We start from the raw sequence: 16,513 nt of genomic DNA on the forward strand, positions 1-16,513 counted from the left end.
GACCTGTGCGAGCTTTGGTTTTGAATATCTGGTTATTTTTGAGCTGGTTAACATATAGCCACTTAAGTCAATATTCATCACTTAAGTGGTCATGTGTTACTGCATAAAAATATCACATATCGGGTGGCCACGTCGTGAAAAATGAGTTAAACTGAGGGATTGTGCCCTGAGGAAACCCCCTAAGGGTGAAACATGTTGGCGACTTTATCCCTCATGGTCCACCACGCAAGCTAAGTACTATTCACTTCATTAAGCTAATGGTTTTATCTAACTTATTTAAGATTTCACATTATTATTAACGACCCGATGACGACAGGGTGCATAAAGCCAACTGTTATGAAAGTTTATTGAACTTTTGGTGGCACTTCTGAGGGCCGAAAGAATCACTGGTATAGAAGGTATTTAAGGGAGGCTCAATCATACCGTCCCTTTAATTTTGATTCAGAATTATTCCTTCTATCGGAAATTGATCACTTTAGTCTATCTGGCACTGCATAAAAATAGGACACACATTTTTATAGTAAACCGGGCCACTTAAGGGCTTAAAATCAGCCTTTACACGGCCAAGTGCTGACTCTGCCCCCAGAGTGCCCTTAACATAGCTGGCATTGAGTTCAGTGCTAAACGTGATAGTCAGCATCAATTAGGCCCTCTTTTACTAAGCCACAGTAAAGTTTTTACCACAGCCTGGAATGCTAAATGCTCCGACGCTGCTCTGACACTCATACGAATTCTTTGAGCATCAGGTCTCCTTCCAATTATTCCAAAAGCATCTGAAAACTTGACTCTTCTCAAAAATGTATATCTCGCTACCCTCTTTATAATCACTAACTCTTATTATGTTTTTCCTTCCTTATATAAAGTTCCTGTAAACCGTGCCGAGCTCCATCTCTATGGAGAGGATGCGGTATCTAAACTTAAGGTTTAGTTTAGTTTAGAAACCTCTAGCAAGGCTTAGTAAAAGGGGTTATTAGTGGCCGGCCCCAACCAAGCGATTTAAAGAAATTGCTAAAACTGCTTTGAATATCAGGTTCATGGTGGAAGGGCAAATTGGCTACCATGGTATGCTCGCCTGACCTATGAACATCTTTTATTGTGCAGTGGGCAGCACGTCTCTTGGTGGGCACACACTTTAGTGTGTTGTGTTAATTTTCTTTGCATTATCTTCTGTTTTCCTTTTATTTTGTGCTTGCTCATTGATTGTTGATTTAGATTATTTGTTAATCTTCACCTTTTAATTATCTATATATATAAAACCCCTAGCCAGGCATGCGCACTCAACTGCGTGCTTCCGTGATCTCTGATCTGTGAGATGTAGGTCCGTGGCCGCAGGAGTGCGCATGCGCGAGTCCCCAGTCTTACTGCTTCCCAGCCGCCAGCGTTGGACTCCCTGCTTGCAGTGTCGGCTCCTCTCATGAGCCGCACCAGCGCCGGAAAAGGCTTCCGACGCTGGCGGGGATCGAGAGGAGCCCTGCGACACTCGCCCAGAGCAGGCCAGACCGCGGACTGGGCAGGGAAGCGCCGAAAGAGACTCCAGCTGCGAGCCGCTCAGTGCGACCAGGCAGGCAGCCACGCGAGGGAGGGAAACAGAAACAAAAAAAACGGTACGTGCAGGGAGAAGCTGGGCCTGCATGTGGGAAACACGATAAGGGAAGGGAGGGGGCCCTTGGAGCAGGCTACACCGCGGGAGGAAAGGGGGAGGGACCAAAAGGAGCAGGCTACATCGTGCTAAGAGTTGGGAAGGGGGGTGGGGGAAAATGCTGATTCTGCTGCACAGGGATTTGGAGGGGAAGGGAAATACCTGGAGGAAAGACACAGGGAGAGGGACAGAAAGACAGAGAAAGGGGGCCAGGGAGAGAGAGAGACAGTGGGAGGGAGAGAGACAGAAAGACAGACATACATATATTCTAGCACCTGTTTATGTAATGGGCTTAATGACTAGTAATTTATATTGCAACATAGTAACATAGTAAATGACGGCAGGTAGATGAAGACCTGAATGGTCTAACCAGTCTGCCCAACCATACACGCTCTATAAATTATTAAATTTAAATGGTTCTTTTTCTTAGATATTTCTGGGCCATAAACCCAGAGCTCTGCCCGGTAGTGTGCTTAGGTTCCATCTACTGGAGTCTCCGTCAAAGCTCACTCCAACTCATCTTAACCATTCCAGCCATCGAAGCCCTTCCCAACCTGTCCTCAACTGAATGTCCAAATATGGGACACAGGCCGTGCAAGTCTGCTCAGTACTGGCCTTTGTTCCTTCAGTGTATACCCATTATTTTCTGATTAGAGATCCTCTGTGCTCATCCCACGCTTGTTTGAACTCTGTCACCGTCTTCTTCTCCACCACCTCCCTCGGGAGCGCATTCCACGCATCAACCACCCTCTCCGTAAAGAAGAAATTCCTAACATTACTCTTGAGTCTACCACCCCTCAACCTCAAATTATGCCCTCTGGTTTTACCAGTTTCCTTTCTCTGGAATAGATTTTGTTCTATGTTAATACCTTTCAAGTATCTGAATGTCTGAATCATATCTCACCTTTCCCTCCTTTCCACTAGGGCATACATATTCAGGGCTTCCAGTCTCCCCTCACATGTCTTTTGGTCTTTTGTATTTTTAATTGTAAACTGTTTTGCTGTTATTTTACAAAAGGTAATCAAGCAATTTTCCAAATAAATGTATGAGGGCCGCTGAAAAGTTCTCGGCCCAACCAAGAAGAGAATGATGTGGAACCATGAAACTTGCCACTTTTCGTCTCAATGCTATGAAATGAAAAGCATCAAGAAAAGTGTGGAATAACTTGTGTTTATGGCTCCACATCATTCTCTTCTTGGTTGGGCTGAGAACTATTCAGTGGCCCCTCCTATTGTGATGTCATAATGCCTCATTCCACCAATGCCTAAGAGCCAGCCTCATCGGTGATGTCACAATGGCTTGGTTTCCCTATACTTGGGCCCATTTACTAGATGCATTTGCCTCATTGAAATGAAAAGTGTCAAGAAAAGTGTGGAATAACTTGTAAGTTTCATGGCTCCACATCGTTCTCTTCTTGGCTGGGCTGGGAACTTTCCAGCAGCCTCTCGTAGCACTTTCGTACTGATTCTGCCAAGCAGCCCGCTCTAGTCATAATAAACATGAAACTTGTCTGTCATTTCCTTGTTTATAGATGTGCTGTTTAAAGTGCAATATTTATTACTGCTGGCTGCCCCAGCTTCCCTGTGCAAAGATATATGGCATCAAGTGCTCTTTTCTTCAGCACTGCTTGAAGTGCAGTTGTGAACAGCAATGCACAGTTTCAAGCAGGGCAGATATGCAGTGAGAGGCTTTTTCATTGGTGCTTTGCCCTTCCAGTACAGATGCCTGGAGCAAAGGCAGATTCACTGAAGCATGGGAGTTTCTTTCTCCTTAAATTCAGATTAGGAGGAGGGTGGGGCAGAGCCCTCGGGGCTGCAAAAGATTATCAGAGGTTTTCCCAAAAACAAGCAGATAGGACTTACCTTTGGGGCTGGAGGGGGAACCCCGATCGGCTCCCTGCAGAGTCTGGCTGTATGTGGCAGCATGCAGTCTGGAGGGCGAAAACCCCAATCTGCTGATTGCAGAGGCTGGCTTTACGCGACAGCATGCAAAAACTCCGTTTGGAACGGGCGGAAACTAAAGACTGGGGATTAGGGGGAAGCAGGGGGAAATGGGTAGGGCTCGGGCATGCCCAGTGGAGCCCGGGCACTGCACGTGCTTAGAGAGAGAGAAAAAAAAAAATCTCTCTGAGCTATTGGAGAGCTTATCCGCAAATTGGGAGCTGTTGGGACAACACCCATGTGTGGCTGACTATCCTGCTGTCCACGGAGAACCTACGATACAGGTAAGTAACTACACTTTCAAGCAGGGCAGATATGCAGTGAGAGGCTTTTTCATTGGTGCTTTACCCTTCCAGTACAGATGCCTGGAGCAAAGGCAGATTCACTGCAATAGTGATTGTGTCTGTGGACGCAAGAGGCTTCTAGACTCCATTTTCAATAAGAGAAAAACGTAGTTTAAAAAAATTCTGTTCCTCTGAATGTATTCATGGCTTCAAACCAATCGTAGAGAATTAAGACAGTAAACAGCAGACAGAGAAGTCCTCAGGCTTGGTTTGATATTATAACAATCAGTATCTCCATTGTTTAGCTCCAGTAAGAACAAATTGAGGTGAATAAAATTAAAGAATTTGGAATGCTTAAACAGAGAAGGGAAGTTAGAAACATATAATCTTGCCTGCGATTGTGAAACAAAGCTGCATAACTAATTAAAGGCCCCTTTTACATAGTAGTAATTCTCCTGCAGCTTAGGAGCCTGGTTTTGGTGCATTTGCAGTGGGAGAATCATGGCTTTGTCAAAGGGGCCTTGAATGCATAACACTTAAAACTAGCAGAGTAGATGCCACGTTTTCATCTCTGTACTGAAGTCCTACTTTGAGTGAGGAGGGAAGAGGTAGAGGGACCAGGAATCTCGTTCCTTGCAACAAGGTGGCAGGCGAGTTCTTATCCAAGCCTTCAGACGCTCTCCTTTACTCTGAAACAGGAGATTGTTATAGTGAGTTTCACTGATCATGTCCTTCAGATTAAAACAACAGCAGAGCTTAATATGCAAAACAGAGTGCTACCTTCCTCTTCCTCCCACCAGAAAAGCACTCTCCAAGTGATGCACAGTTAAATTAGGTGAAGGCTAAAGGACTAAAGGCTAGATGCACTAAAGTCAGTTGGTAATACTGACTGGATCGCTCATGGCCAATTCTCTGGCCGACTGCAGAGGAGCGATCGATGCGCTAACAAGTTTGTATGCTCACCGAGCGATTGACAGATGTGCAGAGCCCTAACAGCAGTGACAGGGGAAGCAGCCTCCTGTCACTGCTGTTACGGTTTCTTTGTTTTTTATGGCACAGATGTGCGTGTGTGACACACGAACGATCTGCTCCATTAAAAAACCCCACACATACACATACACCCCCCCATTCACATACAGAGGCATGCATATGCACATTTGCACACACACAAACATGCACACATATACACACACCTATGAACATGCACACACACATGCACACCGGCAGACAAGAATGTATATACACACACTCACACACAGACATGCACACACACAAACATGCACACATATACAAACACACACAAACTTACACACAAACGTATGAACATGCACACACACACACATATACACAGGCAGACAGGAATGCATATACACACACACACACAGACATGCACACATATACACACACACACACAAACATACACATAAACACACACATATGAACATGCACACACACATATACACAGGCAGACAGGAATGCATATACACACACACACAGACATGCACACATATACACACACACACAAACATACACATAAACACACACATATGAACATGCACACACACATACACACAGGCAGACAAGAATGCATATACACACACTCACACACAGACATGCACACAATCATGCACACATATACAAACACACAGAAACACATAAACACACACATATGAACATGCACACACACATACACATAGGTAGACAGGAATGCATATACACACACACAGATATGCACACACACAATCATGCACACATATACACACAAACACATAAACACACACATATGAACATGCACACACACATGCACACAGGCAGACAAGAATGCATATACACACACTCACACACAGACATGCACACACATAATCATGCACACATATATACACACACAAACACACATACACATAAATACACATGTACGAACATGCACACACACCGGCAGACAAGAATGCATATACACACACTCACACACACAGACATGCACACACATAATCATGCACACATATACACACACACACACACACACATACACATAAATACACACGTATGAACATGCACACACACATGCACACAGGCAGACAAGAATGCATATACACACACTCACACACAGACATGCACACACATAATCATGCACACATACACACACACGCACACACACAAACACACATACACATAAATACACACATACGAACATGCACACACACCGGCAGACAAGAATGCATATACACACACTCACACACAGACATGCACACACACAATCATGCACACATATACACAAACACATAAACACACACATATGAACATGCACACACACATACACATAGGCAGACAGGAATGCATATACACACACACACAGACAAGCACACGCACAAACATGCACACATATACAAACATATACACACGTATGAACATGCACACACACATACACACAGGCAGACAGGAATGCATATACAAACACTCACACACAGAGGCATGTGCACACACACACACACATATACAATATCTCTATTTTGCATGCCCTTCCTTGTATGCAAGAAAGATAATGAGCAGTGAATAAGAAGGAAATTACTCTTAAGAAACAGGTGTTTGAGGCATTCTGTGAAAAGGCATCTGAAGAGGCTTCTCCTCAAGTATTTTCCATCAGATTTAAACAGTTGAAATGTTTCCCCAGCTGCCAGTCTGCCTTCAGCTATAAGTGATGTCAAACACAACCAGCTGCATGCAGAAAGGAGTTAAAGGAGGAGAAAAAACTCTGAGGGGAGAACCAAAAGGAGGAAAGGCAGGAGAACAGCGGGATGAAGAAAAGGAGAGCAAGGAAAAAACTTTGGAAAAGTTGAGACAGAGGGGCAAGATGTCAAAAGAACAATAAAGAAAAGGGGAAGAAGGAGGCAGAGGAAAGAAATGGGGACATAAGAGGAAAATAGGAGGTTAGAACCAAAAACTGCATGAGAAAATGAAAAAAAAGAAAATAAATATAGGGAGAAGGGGAAGCGGAAGATTATAAATAGAAGTTGTGTTTAAGGAAGGAGATGAAAGAAAAGAAAGAAGCAAAGGTAACATTTATACTTCGCTTAAGTCAGTAATCTAAATCCTAACAGCGGGGGGTCTCTAATGACAAAAGTAGTACAAAATTAAAGAACTCAAGCAAAATCAGGTTAACTTAAAACACTGCATAGGTTTCCTAATTGGCAGAAATTCACAAAAGGCTCAGGTATCTGATTAGGCTTATAGAAAAATTAGACATACAGACAACCACAAAGCCTGTTACTTTAAGCCTGAATTAAAAAAAAAAAAAAAAATCAAGATGAAAAAGAATCGGCACCAACACATGAAGCCAGAATGAAATGCAATGCAGTCAGTCAGTCGTGTAAGGGAAAGGATGAAAATCAGATGCCTCGCTCCCTTGATTCTGCCAAATACAAGATACAAATATTTTACAATATTCACTCAAATATTGTCTAAATATAGTACAGCATGTGGGAAGATGATGAAAAGATATGCATTATTTTCAGATGAGATATAGCGACAACAGAAATAGCTGCAGTTTCTGAGAATGGGCCCCCACGGAAAGTGTACAGGATCTCACATATCACATTTTGCATCTTATGAAAAGCTAGGAGATGATTTCTGGCCATCATAAGAATATAAAAATTGCTATACTGGGACAGACCGAAGGTCCATCAAGCCCAGCATCCTGCTTCCAGCAATGGCCAACCCAGGTCCCAAGTACCTGGCAGAAACCCAAAGAGTAGCAACATTCCAGAGCTGAGATTGTAATGTCATAATGCCTCATTCCACCAATGCCTAAGAGCCAGCCTCATCGGTGATGTCACAATGGCTTGACTGTCTTATACTTGGCTCACATAAGAACATAAGAATTGACGTACTGGGACAGACCGAAGGTCCATCAAGCCTTGTATCCCGTTTCCAACAGTGGACAATCCAGGCCACAAGTACCTAGCTAGATCCCAAGTAGTAAAACAGATTTTATGCTGCTTATCCTAGGAATAAGCAGTGGTTTTCCCCAGTTATTATATACTATTTTTGTGTACAAGTGTTTACCTGAATTTCTCAAATTTAGTTTCTGGCTACCAACTCGCCTTGCAGTTGTAAAATTGTGGAGAGGCATTTTCAACAGTGCATCTAAGTCTGACTTTTGATACTTTCTGCAGGACACCCAAAAGTCAGGGCGGGGAAACATCCATTTGGCCACACAGACATAAACAACAGGGCAGTGAGACACTGCTGTGAGCTTCACATAAAGGGTGTCAGGTACATATATCACCAGAACCCTCTTTTAGTGTTTGTGAGCCCTCCAAAACGTCCCTAAAACCTACTATATTTGCCCGTCTACCACCTCAAAAGCCCTTTATGACTACAGGTGGCACCTTTATGACAGAACAGCAGATTTTGGGTGGGTTTTGGTGGGCTCACACTTTCTACCATAAATGTAGTGGTTAGAGTGGCTTATTGGCCTGGGTCTTCCTCTCTATGGTTCACTAGCCCACCCCCCAGATGCTCTCCTAGGCTTTCCCATATCTGGTGCTGCTGTTCTAGAGACAGGTACCGGCATGTACTGTTTCATTTACATCTTTGGGGGTGGAGGGTGGGAGGGGGGGTCAGTGACCACTGGGGGAGTGCATGGGGGCCATACTTCTGGCTTTCCAGGGGTCATCTGGTCAGTTTAGATACCTTTTTTTGCCCTTATTTGCTTTTAAAGCAGGTCTAACTCCAAATGTTTAAGTGACACACTGAACATCTTGGAAAAGGTTTGATTATCCCTGCAAGATGTCAAATTGCTAAGCCCACCCAAAACATATCTCTTACATGCCCTCTTAATATTAGACAAGCCTTGCAGTATATCTAAAAAAATTAGTTTCGAAAATCGGCACTTGGATGTTTTGGAGATTAAAGCATCCAAGTACTGTTTTATGCTGATTTTTATACGTTTGTCTCTTTTGAAAATGAGCCCCATAGTAACATCACTGAAAATAGAAACCAAAGATTGCATCCATCATCCTACCACGGAGGAACAGTCTAGTGGTTAGGGCAGTGGGTTGAGAACCAAGGAAGCCAGGGTTCAAATCTTTATATATTAGTGCATTTTATACTATCAAGAACAACACATGAAAACTGCAACAATCCCTCATTATAGGCAATAAATTTTCACAAGTAATTCCCCCCCCCCCCAAGAAAAACTAGTTCTAACAAAGCACATCATCAGACAAACATAAAAATATAAAGAAGGGGGAAGGAAAAATCATGAAAAATACTAGTTAGAAGTGGACTTCAAAACCAGTACCTAAAACAGGAATGGTCTCATTAGCAGAACCGGCTTTTTATGTCAAATTAGGAGATGGGCGTGGATGGCATAACAGGAAATAGGGGTTTCCTTGCCTCGAGAGCATTTATAAGATGATCTGGGTTGAGAAAAACATCATTCTTAGACTCTAATTTGATAAAACATGCCAGGTTTCAAATCTGATTGACGTGCTTGCTGACCTTGGGCAAGTCACTTAACCCTCCGCTGGCTCAACTACAAACTATTTGACTGGAACTTGCCTTATGCTATTGCCAAAAGTTCTGAGCTAAATCCAAGTAAATGAATATAAGACTCTCCAACAGTTCACCTCACACAGATGAAAGCACAGCAGCTATATCAGGCAGAACTTATTTTATGACTGCCGTGTGACTGCTAATAGCTAATGAGCCTTGAGTTTCACCAGAGGCTGATGCTCACGTAATGTTTTGCAAGCTCAGCTGTGTACGGGAAAGCAACTGAAGAATTTTACAACACAACTAGGGGTTATGTCTACTAATATGTGCTAATAAATAGGCTTCTACATACTAACTTTCCTACAAGCTAAGGCTGTTTTTAGTGTTCCCAAGAAATAGGACATTTTCAAGTATTCCTTTTTCAGGTTACATAGAACATAGAAAACATAGAAAGGTGACGGCAGAAAAGGGCTACAGCCCATCAAGTCTGCCCACTCTACTGACCCACCCCATTAAGTCTGAGTGCTGCTCGACCCACGTAGGGATCCCACATGGATGTCCCATTTATTCTTAAAGTCGAGCAGTTTGTTCCAGTGATCTACCACTCTTTCTGTGAAGAAATACTTCCTGATGTCACCACTAAATTTCCCTCCCCTGAGTTTGAGCGGGTGCCCCCTTGTGACTGAGGGTCCCTTGGGAAGGAATATATCGTTTTCTACCTCGACACGACCTGTGACGTACTTAAAAGTCTCAATCATGTCACCCCTTTCCCTGCGCTCCTCTAGAGAGTACAGCTGCAATTTGCCCAGTCTTTCCTCGTATGAGAGACCTTTGAGTCCGGAGACCTTCCTAGTGGCCATTCGCTGGACCGACTCAGCTTGAAGCACATCTTTACGGTAATGTGGCCTCCAGAATTGCACACAGTACTCTAGATGAGGTCTCACCATGGTTCTATACAGTGGCATTATGACTTCAGGTTTGCGGCTGACGAAGCTTCTATTGATACATCCCATCATTTGCCTCGCCTTGGATGAGGCCTTCTCCACTTGTTTGTGTGCTAAAGCTTGAATTAGCGCTTGCAACCTGAACAAAATCGATGCCTTGCTGCCTCTTCTTTGGCATGCCCTCTTTTATTGCAATTTTGGGAATATCTTTAATTAAATCTCTATCCCGACCTTTCATCTGTGAAGGTCATTGCTAATTACACCAATATAAATGGATGCTCCATTCCCTCTCCCCCCCCCCTCAGTATTAACCCTCTCCATAATCCCTGTTCCGTTTGTTTTATAATATTCTTTTTCTTATAATGCTACTTCTTACCCCTTTCTAATAAGAATAGCCTTACTGGATCAGAGCAATGGCCCATCTAGCCCTGTATCCCGTCTTCATGGAGGCCAATTCAAACCACAAGTACCTGGCAAAAGCCCAAATAGGAGCAGCATTCCATGCCACCGATCCAGGGCGAGCAGTGGCTTCTCCCACGTCTCTCCCAACAGCAGTGTATGGACTTTTCCTCCAGGAACTTGTCCAAACCCTTTTTAAAACCAGCTACATGAACCGCTCTTGCCACATCCTCTGGCAACGCATTCCAGTACATCTCTATCCCAGTCATGGTCTTTTATGTACCACACCTCCATGCAGTGAGATCTACAGTAAGGGTTAACAATAAAATTACATGTCTTAACGGTAGCCCACATTGCTAACTTTCCCTCAAGCCTCATTGCCTAAAATGGGACCGGTGCTAAAATAGCATACGGTAGGGGTGTGTTCATCAACATGGGCTTATGTTAAGGTGTTTTATTTTACCACTAACTTGTGCTATTATAGCACAGGTCCCATTTTATGCAATACCTAGTTACTAATAACTGGGGTGAACTGTAAAATAGCATATATTACAGCACTGTTATATTTATTAAAAGTGAGCCAAGTATAGGACAATTGAGCCATTGTGACATCACTAATGAGACTGGCTTTTAGGCATTGGTGGAATGAGGCATTATGACATCACAATGTCGACTCTGGTTACCAGAGAATGAAACTCATCACACTAAGGAGAGAAGTTCTCAACATGGCTTACTTGTGACTATTTTAGCAGAGCTCCCTTTTCATGGAATCAGACCTAATTACTAGCAGATGGGGTTAATGGTAACACTATGGGCGCTAGCCGAAAAACTACCGCCTGCTTAAAAAGAGGCGGTAGCAGCTAGCACGCGCAGCATTTTAGCGCGCACTAAGCTTGACTGGTACCAACATTCTGTCCCCCTTCACTAATAACTATAAAGTATTCCTACTTTTCCATTGGATACTAATAATATTAGTTAGCCCTTCTTGAAATTATCTGTTTATCTTAACATTAGTACTAAGTGGAAAATTGCCTCAGACTTAGAGCGTCTATAATATAAAATGTTTTCATGCGCTCTGAATATCAGTCACTTTCTTTTTTCCACCATCCACCCGTATTAATCTGATAACAATTTATTATTTTATCTCAATTCCTATTTACAAAATTTAATAATTTAATTCATGTTTCCTTATATCACTTTTCAAATCTTTATTCATACATAGGTTTTATAGCACTACAATTCACTTTCTCATATTTCTATCTTCATAGTGATATATCCTTATATAGAGCATTTTTGTTGAAAATTCAGCATATTTCAAATGTTGGGGTTTTGCTGTTTTCAAGGAGGACGAAGTTTGTTTTGTCCGGGTTGTTTTGTCAAGGTTGGGTTTTTGCTGTTTTCAAGGAGGATGAAGTTTGTTTTGTCCGGGCTGTTTTGTCAAGATTGGGGTTTTGCTGTTTTCAAGGAGGACGAAGTTTGTTTTGTCCGGGTTGTTTTGTCAAGGTAGGGTTTTTGCTGTTTTCAAGGAGGATGAAGTTTGTTTTGGCCGGGTTAAGTTTTAGTTTGTGTTCTTTCATCCATTTTGCTGCTGTTTCAAGTGTTCCGTGTATTGTGCCTATCATGGAGGGCTCACGTTGGTCGAAGGGGAGGAGTATGGTGATATCATCTGCGTAGATGTAGGAGGTAATGCCTAATTTGTCTAGGTAGGAGCTTAGGGAGGCAATGTATAGGTTGAAGAGTGTGGGTGACAGGGGTGATCCTTGTGGCACTCCACATGGGTTGGACTATGGTTCTGATTTTTCTTTGTTTATGCATAGCTATATCATGTTCTCACTTCTTCCTTAATTCTTAATTCATATACAGGTTTAAAATAAACAGATAATTTCAAAATGGGTTAAATAATATTATTAGTATCCAATGGAAAAGTAGGAATATTTTATAGTTTATAGTGATTGTCCCATTCACTAATACACATAATACTGCACTTACCCTGATAGGGGGTAGGATGCCACTACTGCCCTTAAATCAAAGACCATGACAACACTCAATGGAAGAATGAAATGAATCTCATGGTGCACAAGACTAAACCAGACACCAGGTTGAGTTGCTTTGTAGAGTCAGCCAATGCTTACGGTTTACAAAAGGTTCTACTCTTCCTGCAGAATCGTGTAAATTCTCATAATGCTTTCTGAATTAACTTACCATGTTAGCATCATCATCGATCTCATACTCCTGTCTGGGGTCCTCTAGATGGAGCTGATGAAACATGAGTGCAGCGGAGTTTTTACCATTGCAGTCTTGGTGATCTGACGGAGAAGTCCGGTTGCTATGTATGCTGGGAGAGTGGTAAATATAAGGCACCTGTAGAGTGTCTTGTAGGTCAAATGAACCTTTAGCTTCCAGTGATTCCGTTCGATGGTGAACAGAACCATTCGTGCTTCCAGCCTGACTGGACCTTTCCTCATCTGAAGTATCTCCATCTTCCGAGCTTTCCTTTCCATCTGCAGATAGTAAGGACTTATGCTCACTGCTCTGACTACGACGCTTCAGGCTGGGAGCCCTACCCATGCTGTTCCAGCTGGACCTGCGACTGTTCCAGTTGCTGGCTGCACTCCATGGACTGTGGGGAGAGCTTCGGGCACTAGACTGGGAGGATGAGAAGGTTGACGCAACACATGTCAAGAAGGGATATCTAAGTTGCTGAGTTTATAGAAATAAATAGAAGTGTTACAACCTTGAGGACTGGTTGAAGTTATCTGAACAGTTAACCATGTGAGGACTAAGCTATCTTCTACATATAGCACCTAAATGTAGGTGCCATTTCTGTGCTAAGATTATAAAATACTAGTACTCAAGAAAATGTGGGACAGGCACGTGGGACCTCTTAGGGAGGAGGAGATAGTGGATGCTGCAGATGGGCCATTTGGCCTTTATCTGCCGTCATGTTTCTAGTGGGTGAATTTTATATTCATGCATGTATTTATTTAGGACTTTCTATACCGCTTTTAACTACAGAAGCGGAGCAAGGCAGTGTACAATCTATACCATAAGTATCAGAAAAGAACTACAATTGTGGTTAGGACAGAGTCAGTCATATCCAAATGCATTCATTAATCAACAAACAGATAAAACAGGACCAAAAATGCTGGAAAACAAACGGCTAAATACACAGGGCTGAACTTCGTAAATAGTGCTCAAAATTCAGCGCCATAAAAACTTGGTGCTGATCGGTATACCATAATGGGCATCTGGAATTGGTGCCCTTTACAGAGTAGCGCTGGGATTCGTGTCCCACTTCGCATGCTAGGGCTTAAACCAACTGAAATCTGGTGCAAACCTTGGTGTGTAAGTTAGGCGCGGATCCCCGGCATTCAGTACCGTATTTTCGCGGATATAACGCGTGCGTTATACGCGTTTTTACGTACCGCGCATACCCTTCGCGCGTTATATGCCTGAGCGCGGTATACAAAATTTTTTTTACATATTTCACACCCCGCCCGACGCCCGATTCATCATCCGGAAGGACGCTCGCACCCCCACCCCGAAGGACCGCCGACTCCCCGACAATATCGGGCCAGGAGGGAGCCCAAACCCTCCTGGCCACGGCGACCCCCTACCCCCACCTCGCACTACATTACGGGCAGGAAGGATCCTAGGCCCTCCTGCCCTCGACGCAAACCCCCCTCCCCCCAACGACCGCCCCCCCCAAGAACCTCCGACCGCCCCCCCAGCCGACCCGCGATCCCCCTAGCGACCCCCACGACCCCCCCACCCCCCTTCCCCGTACCTTTGGTATTTGGCCGGACAGACGGGAGCCAAACCCGCCTGTCCGGCAGGCAGCCAACGAAGGAATGAGGCCGGATTGGCCCATCCATCCTAAAGCTCCGCCTACTGGTGGGGCCTAAGGCGCGTGGGCCAATCAGAATAGGCCCTGGAGCCTTAGGTCCCACCTGGGGGCGCGGCCTGAGGCACATGGGCCCAACCCGAAAGTCAGGGCGGGTGAACGGTGAGTCGGGGCAACCAGAGGAGAGTCGGGGAGGGCGAAAGGAGAGTCGGGGTGGCCAGAGGAGAGTCGGGCAGCATGCGCGGTATACCCATGAGCGCTGTATACAAAAGTTTCCGTACATACAAGTGTGGTTTCTGCGCGCTATACCCGTGTGCGCGTTTTACACGGGTGCGCGTTATATCCGCGAAAATACGGTAATACTGTGAACATCTTTAGTGAACGCCACTAACCTGTCCATGCCCTCTTTTGAATGGCAGCCCTGTGCCCACCTCTTCCCCCCCCCCGCTTCAAGCCCCCTGACTCTTCCGCGCCACACTCGCACCCTCCCTTCCCACCCCCATACCTCTGACATCACTTCCTGGCCCCACGACTTGGAAGTGATTTCGGAGGGAGCCAGGCTGGCCTGAGCAGCAGGCCAGAGTAGTTGCTCATGCTGGCAAAGATTTTAAAGAGGAACGGGGGGGGGAGGGGATAAGAAAGGAGGGCATGAGTGTGGCATGGGGTAGAGAGGTGCCAGTGCCCCCACCAAGATGGCACCCGGGTCAGTCCACCCCCGCCCCCCCTTACTAAGTCACTGGCACATGCCAATCCATATTGTGGACAACAATTGATTGTTAGTGCCCAATTATTGGCATGGATTGGTTTGTTAGCCAATTTAGGGCTCCTTTTACTAAGCCGCGTTAGGGCTTAAATTGCCACCCACGCTAGACCTTAACGCCAGCATTGAGCTGGCGTTAGTTCTAGTTGCGTAGTGCGGGTTTAGCGCGCGCTAAAATGTTGCGTGTGCTAAAACCGCTAACGCGGCTTAGTAAAAGGAACCCTTAGTTGCATGCACATCTCAAAATAGGGCACAATTTTGTGCACATAAATACGTCTGCTATTTATAGAATCAGGATGCATCTATCTATAAACACGAGAGCAGCATTTATAGCGGCATTCTATTGTGTGGCCGTACCGGTGACTTCAGTTCACAGGCATGGGGTTCAACAGAGACACTGCTGCCTCTCCGCGATTCATGATTCTGAGATGCATCTCCAAATATGGCGCTTTTGGGCATGGATATGGGCGTGGCAGCTGTGTGGATGATGAGGGGTGGAGTCAGGCTATTCTTCTTCTCCAGCTGGTCTTTTAACGGCATCACTATAAAAAGAAAGCCAAAATCAGCACTTTTCCACCTGGCTAAAGTTCTAGTATTCCACAGAACTTCAGCAAACAAATAATTGCAATGAATATTCATATCACGTTCAGACCACTAATCATGGACTGTCTTCAGACATCTCTTTCTAACCCCTTACAAAATTAAAACATCGATTTTTGGCGACCGGCACGCTTTCTAAGAGCCGCACATGCGCGGCTGCTCAAAGTTCAATCTTCTGCTCTGCTGCAACTTCTTGTTTCCGGTTGGGTCAGAGCAGAAGATTGAATACTGAGCAGCCGCGCATGCGCGGCTCTTTGAAAGCGTGCCGGTCGCCAAAAAAGAAAGCCGGCAAACTAAGGTGAGGTGGAGAGAGGAAGCTGGTTAAACGATCGAGCCGGCGGGCGGGTGGGGGCTGCGGGGACCGCGCGATCCTTGATGCCTCACTGCGGTGACAAAACCATTCACCGCTCCATGGGGCAGTGAATGGCCTTGTCCCCGTCCCCGCAGAGGCTGCTATTTTTCATTCCCCGTTTTGGCGGGTTACCCGCAGCTAAACAAGGTAGCCGCGGGTAAACCGCCACCGTGTCATTCTCTTTTCCTGACTACTGAACTGTATTGCCATCATGACAATGATTCCATTCGAGAACCAGAGTATTCAGTATGGGGCTC

The 16,513-nt window shown here is 44.7% G+C and overlaps 1 protein-coding gene across 8 annotated transcripts in view; it reads right to left on the bottom strand.

The window, feature by feature from the left end:
* Positions 1-16,513, bottom strand: part of CACNA1G (calcium voltage-gated channel subunit alpha1 G) — a 574,606-nt gene that overhangs the window by 115,476 nt on the left and 442,617 nt on the right. For all 8 annotated transcript variants that reach the window (XM_033960654.1, XM_033960655.1, XM_033960653.1 and 5 more), the window contains 3 exons: positions 15,662-15,846; positions 12,903-13,346; positions 4,453-4,553 (listed from right to left, as the gene is read on the bottom strand). In XM_033960654.1, the coding sequence (XP_033816545.1) occupies positions 4,453-4,553; positions 12,903-13,346; positions 15,662-15,846 (730 nt within the window). The remainder of the gene's footprint in view (positions 1-4,452; positions 4,554-12,902; positions 13,347-15,661; positions 15,847-16,513) is intronic.

Source organism: Geotrypetes seraphini, chromosome 10, assembly GCF_902459505.1.
Source record: "Geotrypetes seraphini chromosome 10, aGeoSer1.1, whole genome shotgun sequence".
NCBI lineage: Eukaryota > Metazoa > Chordata > Amphibia > Gymnophiona > Dermophiidae > Geotrypetes > Geotrypetes seraphini.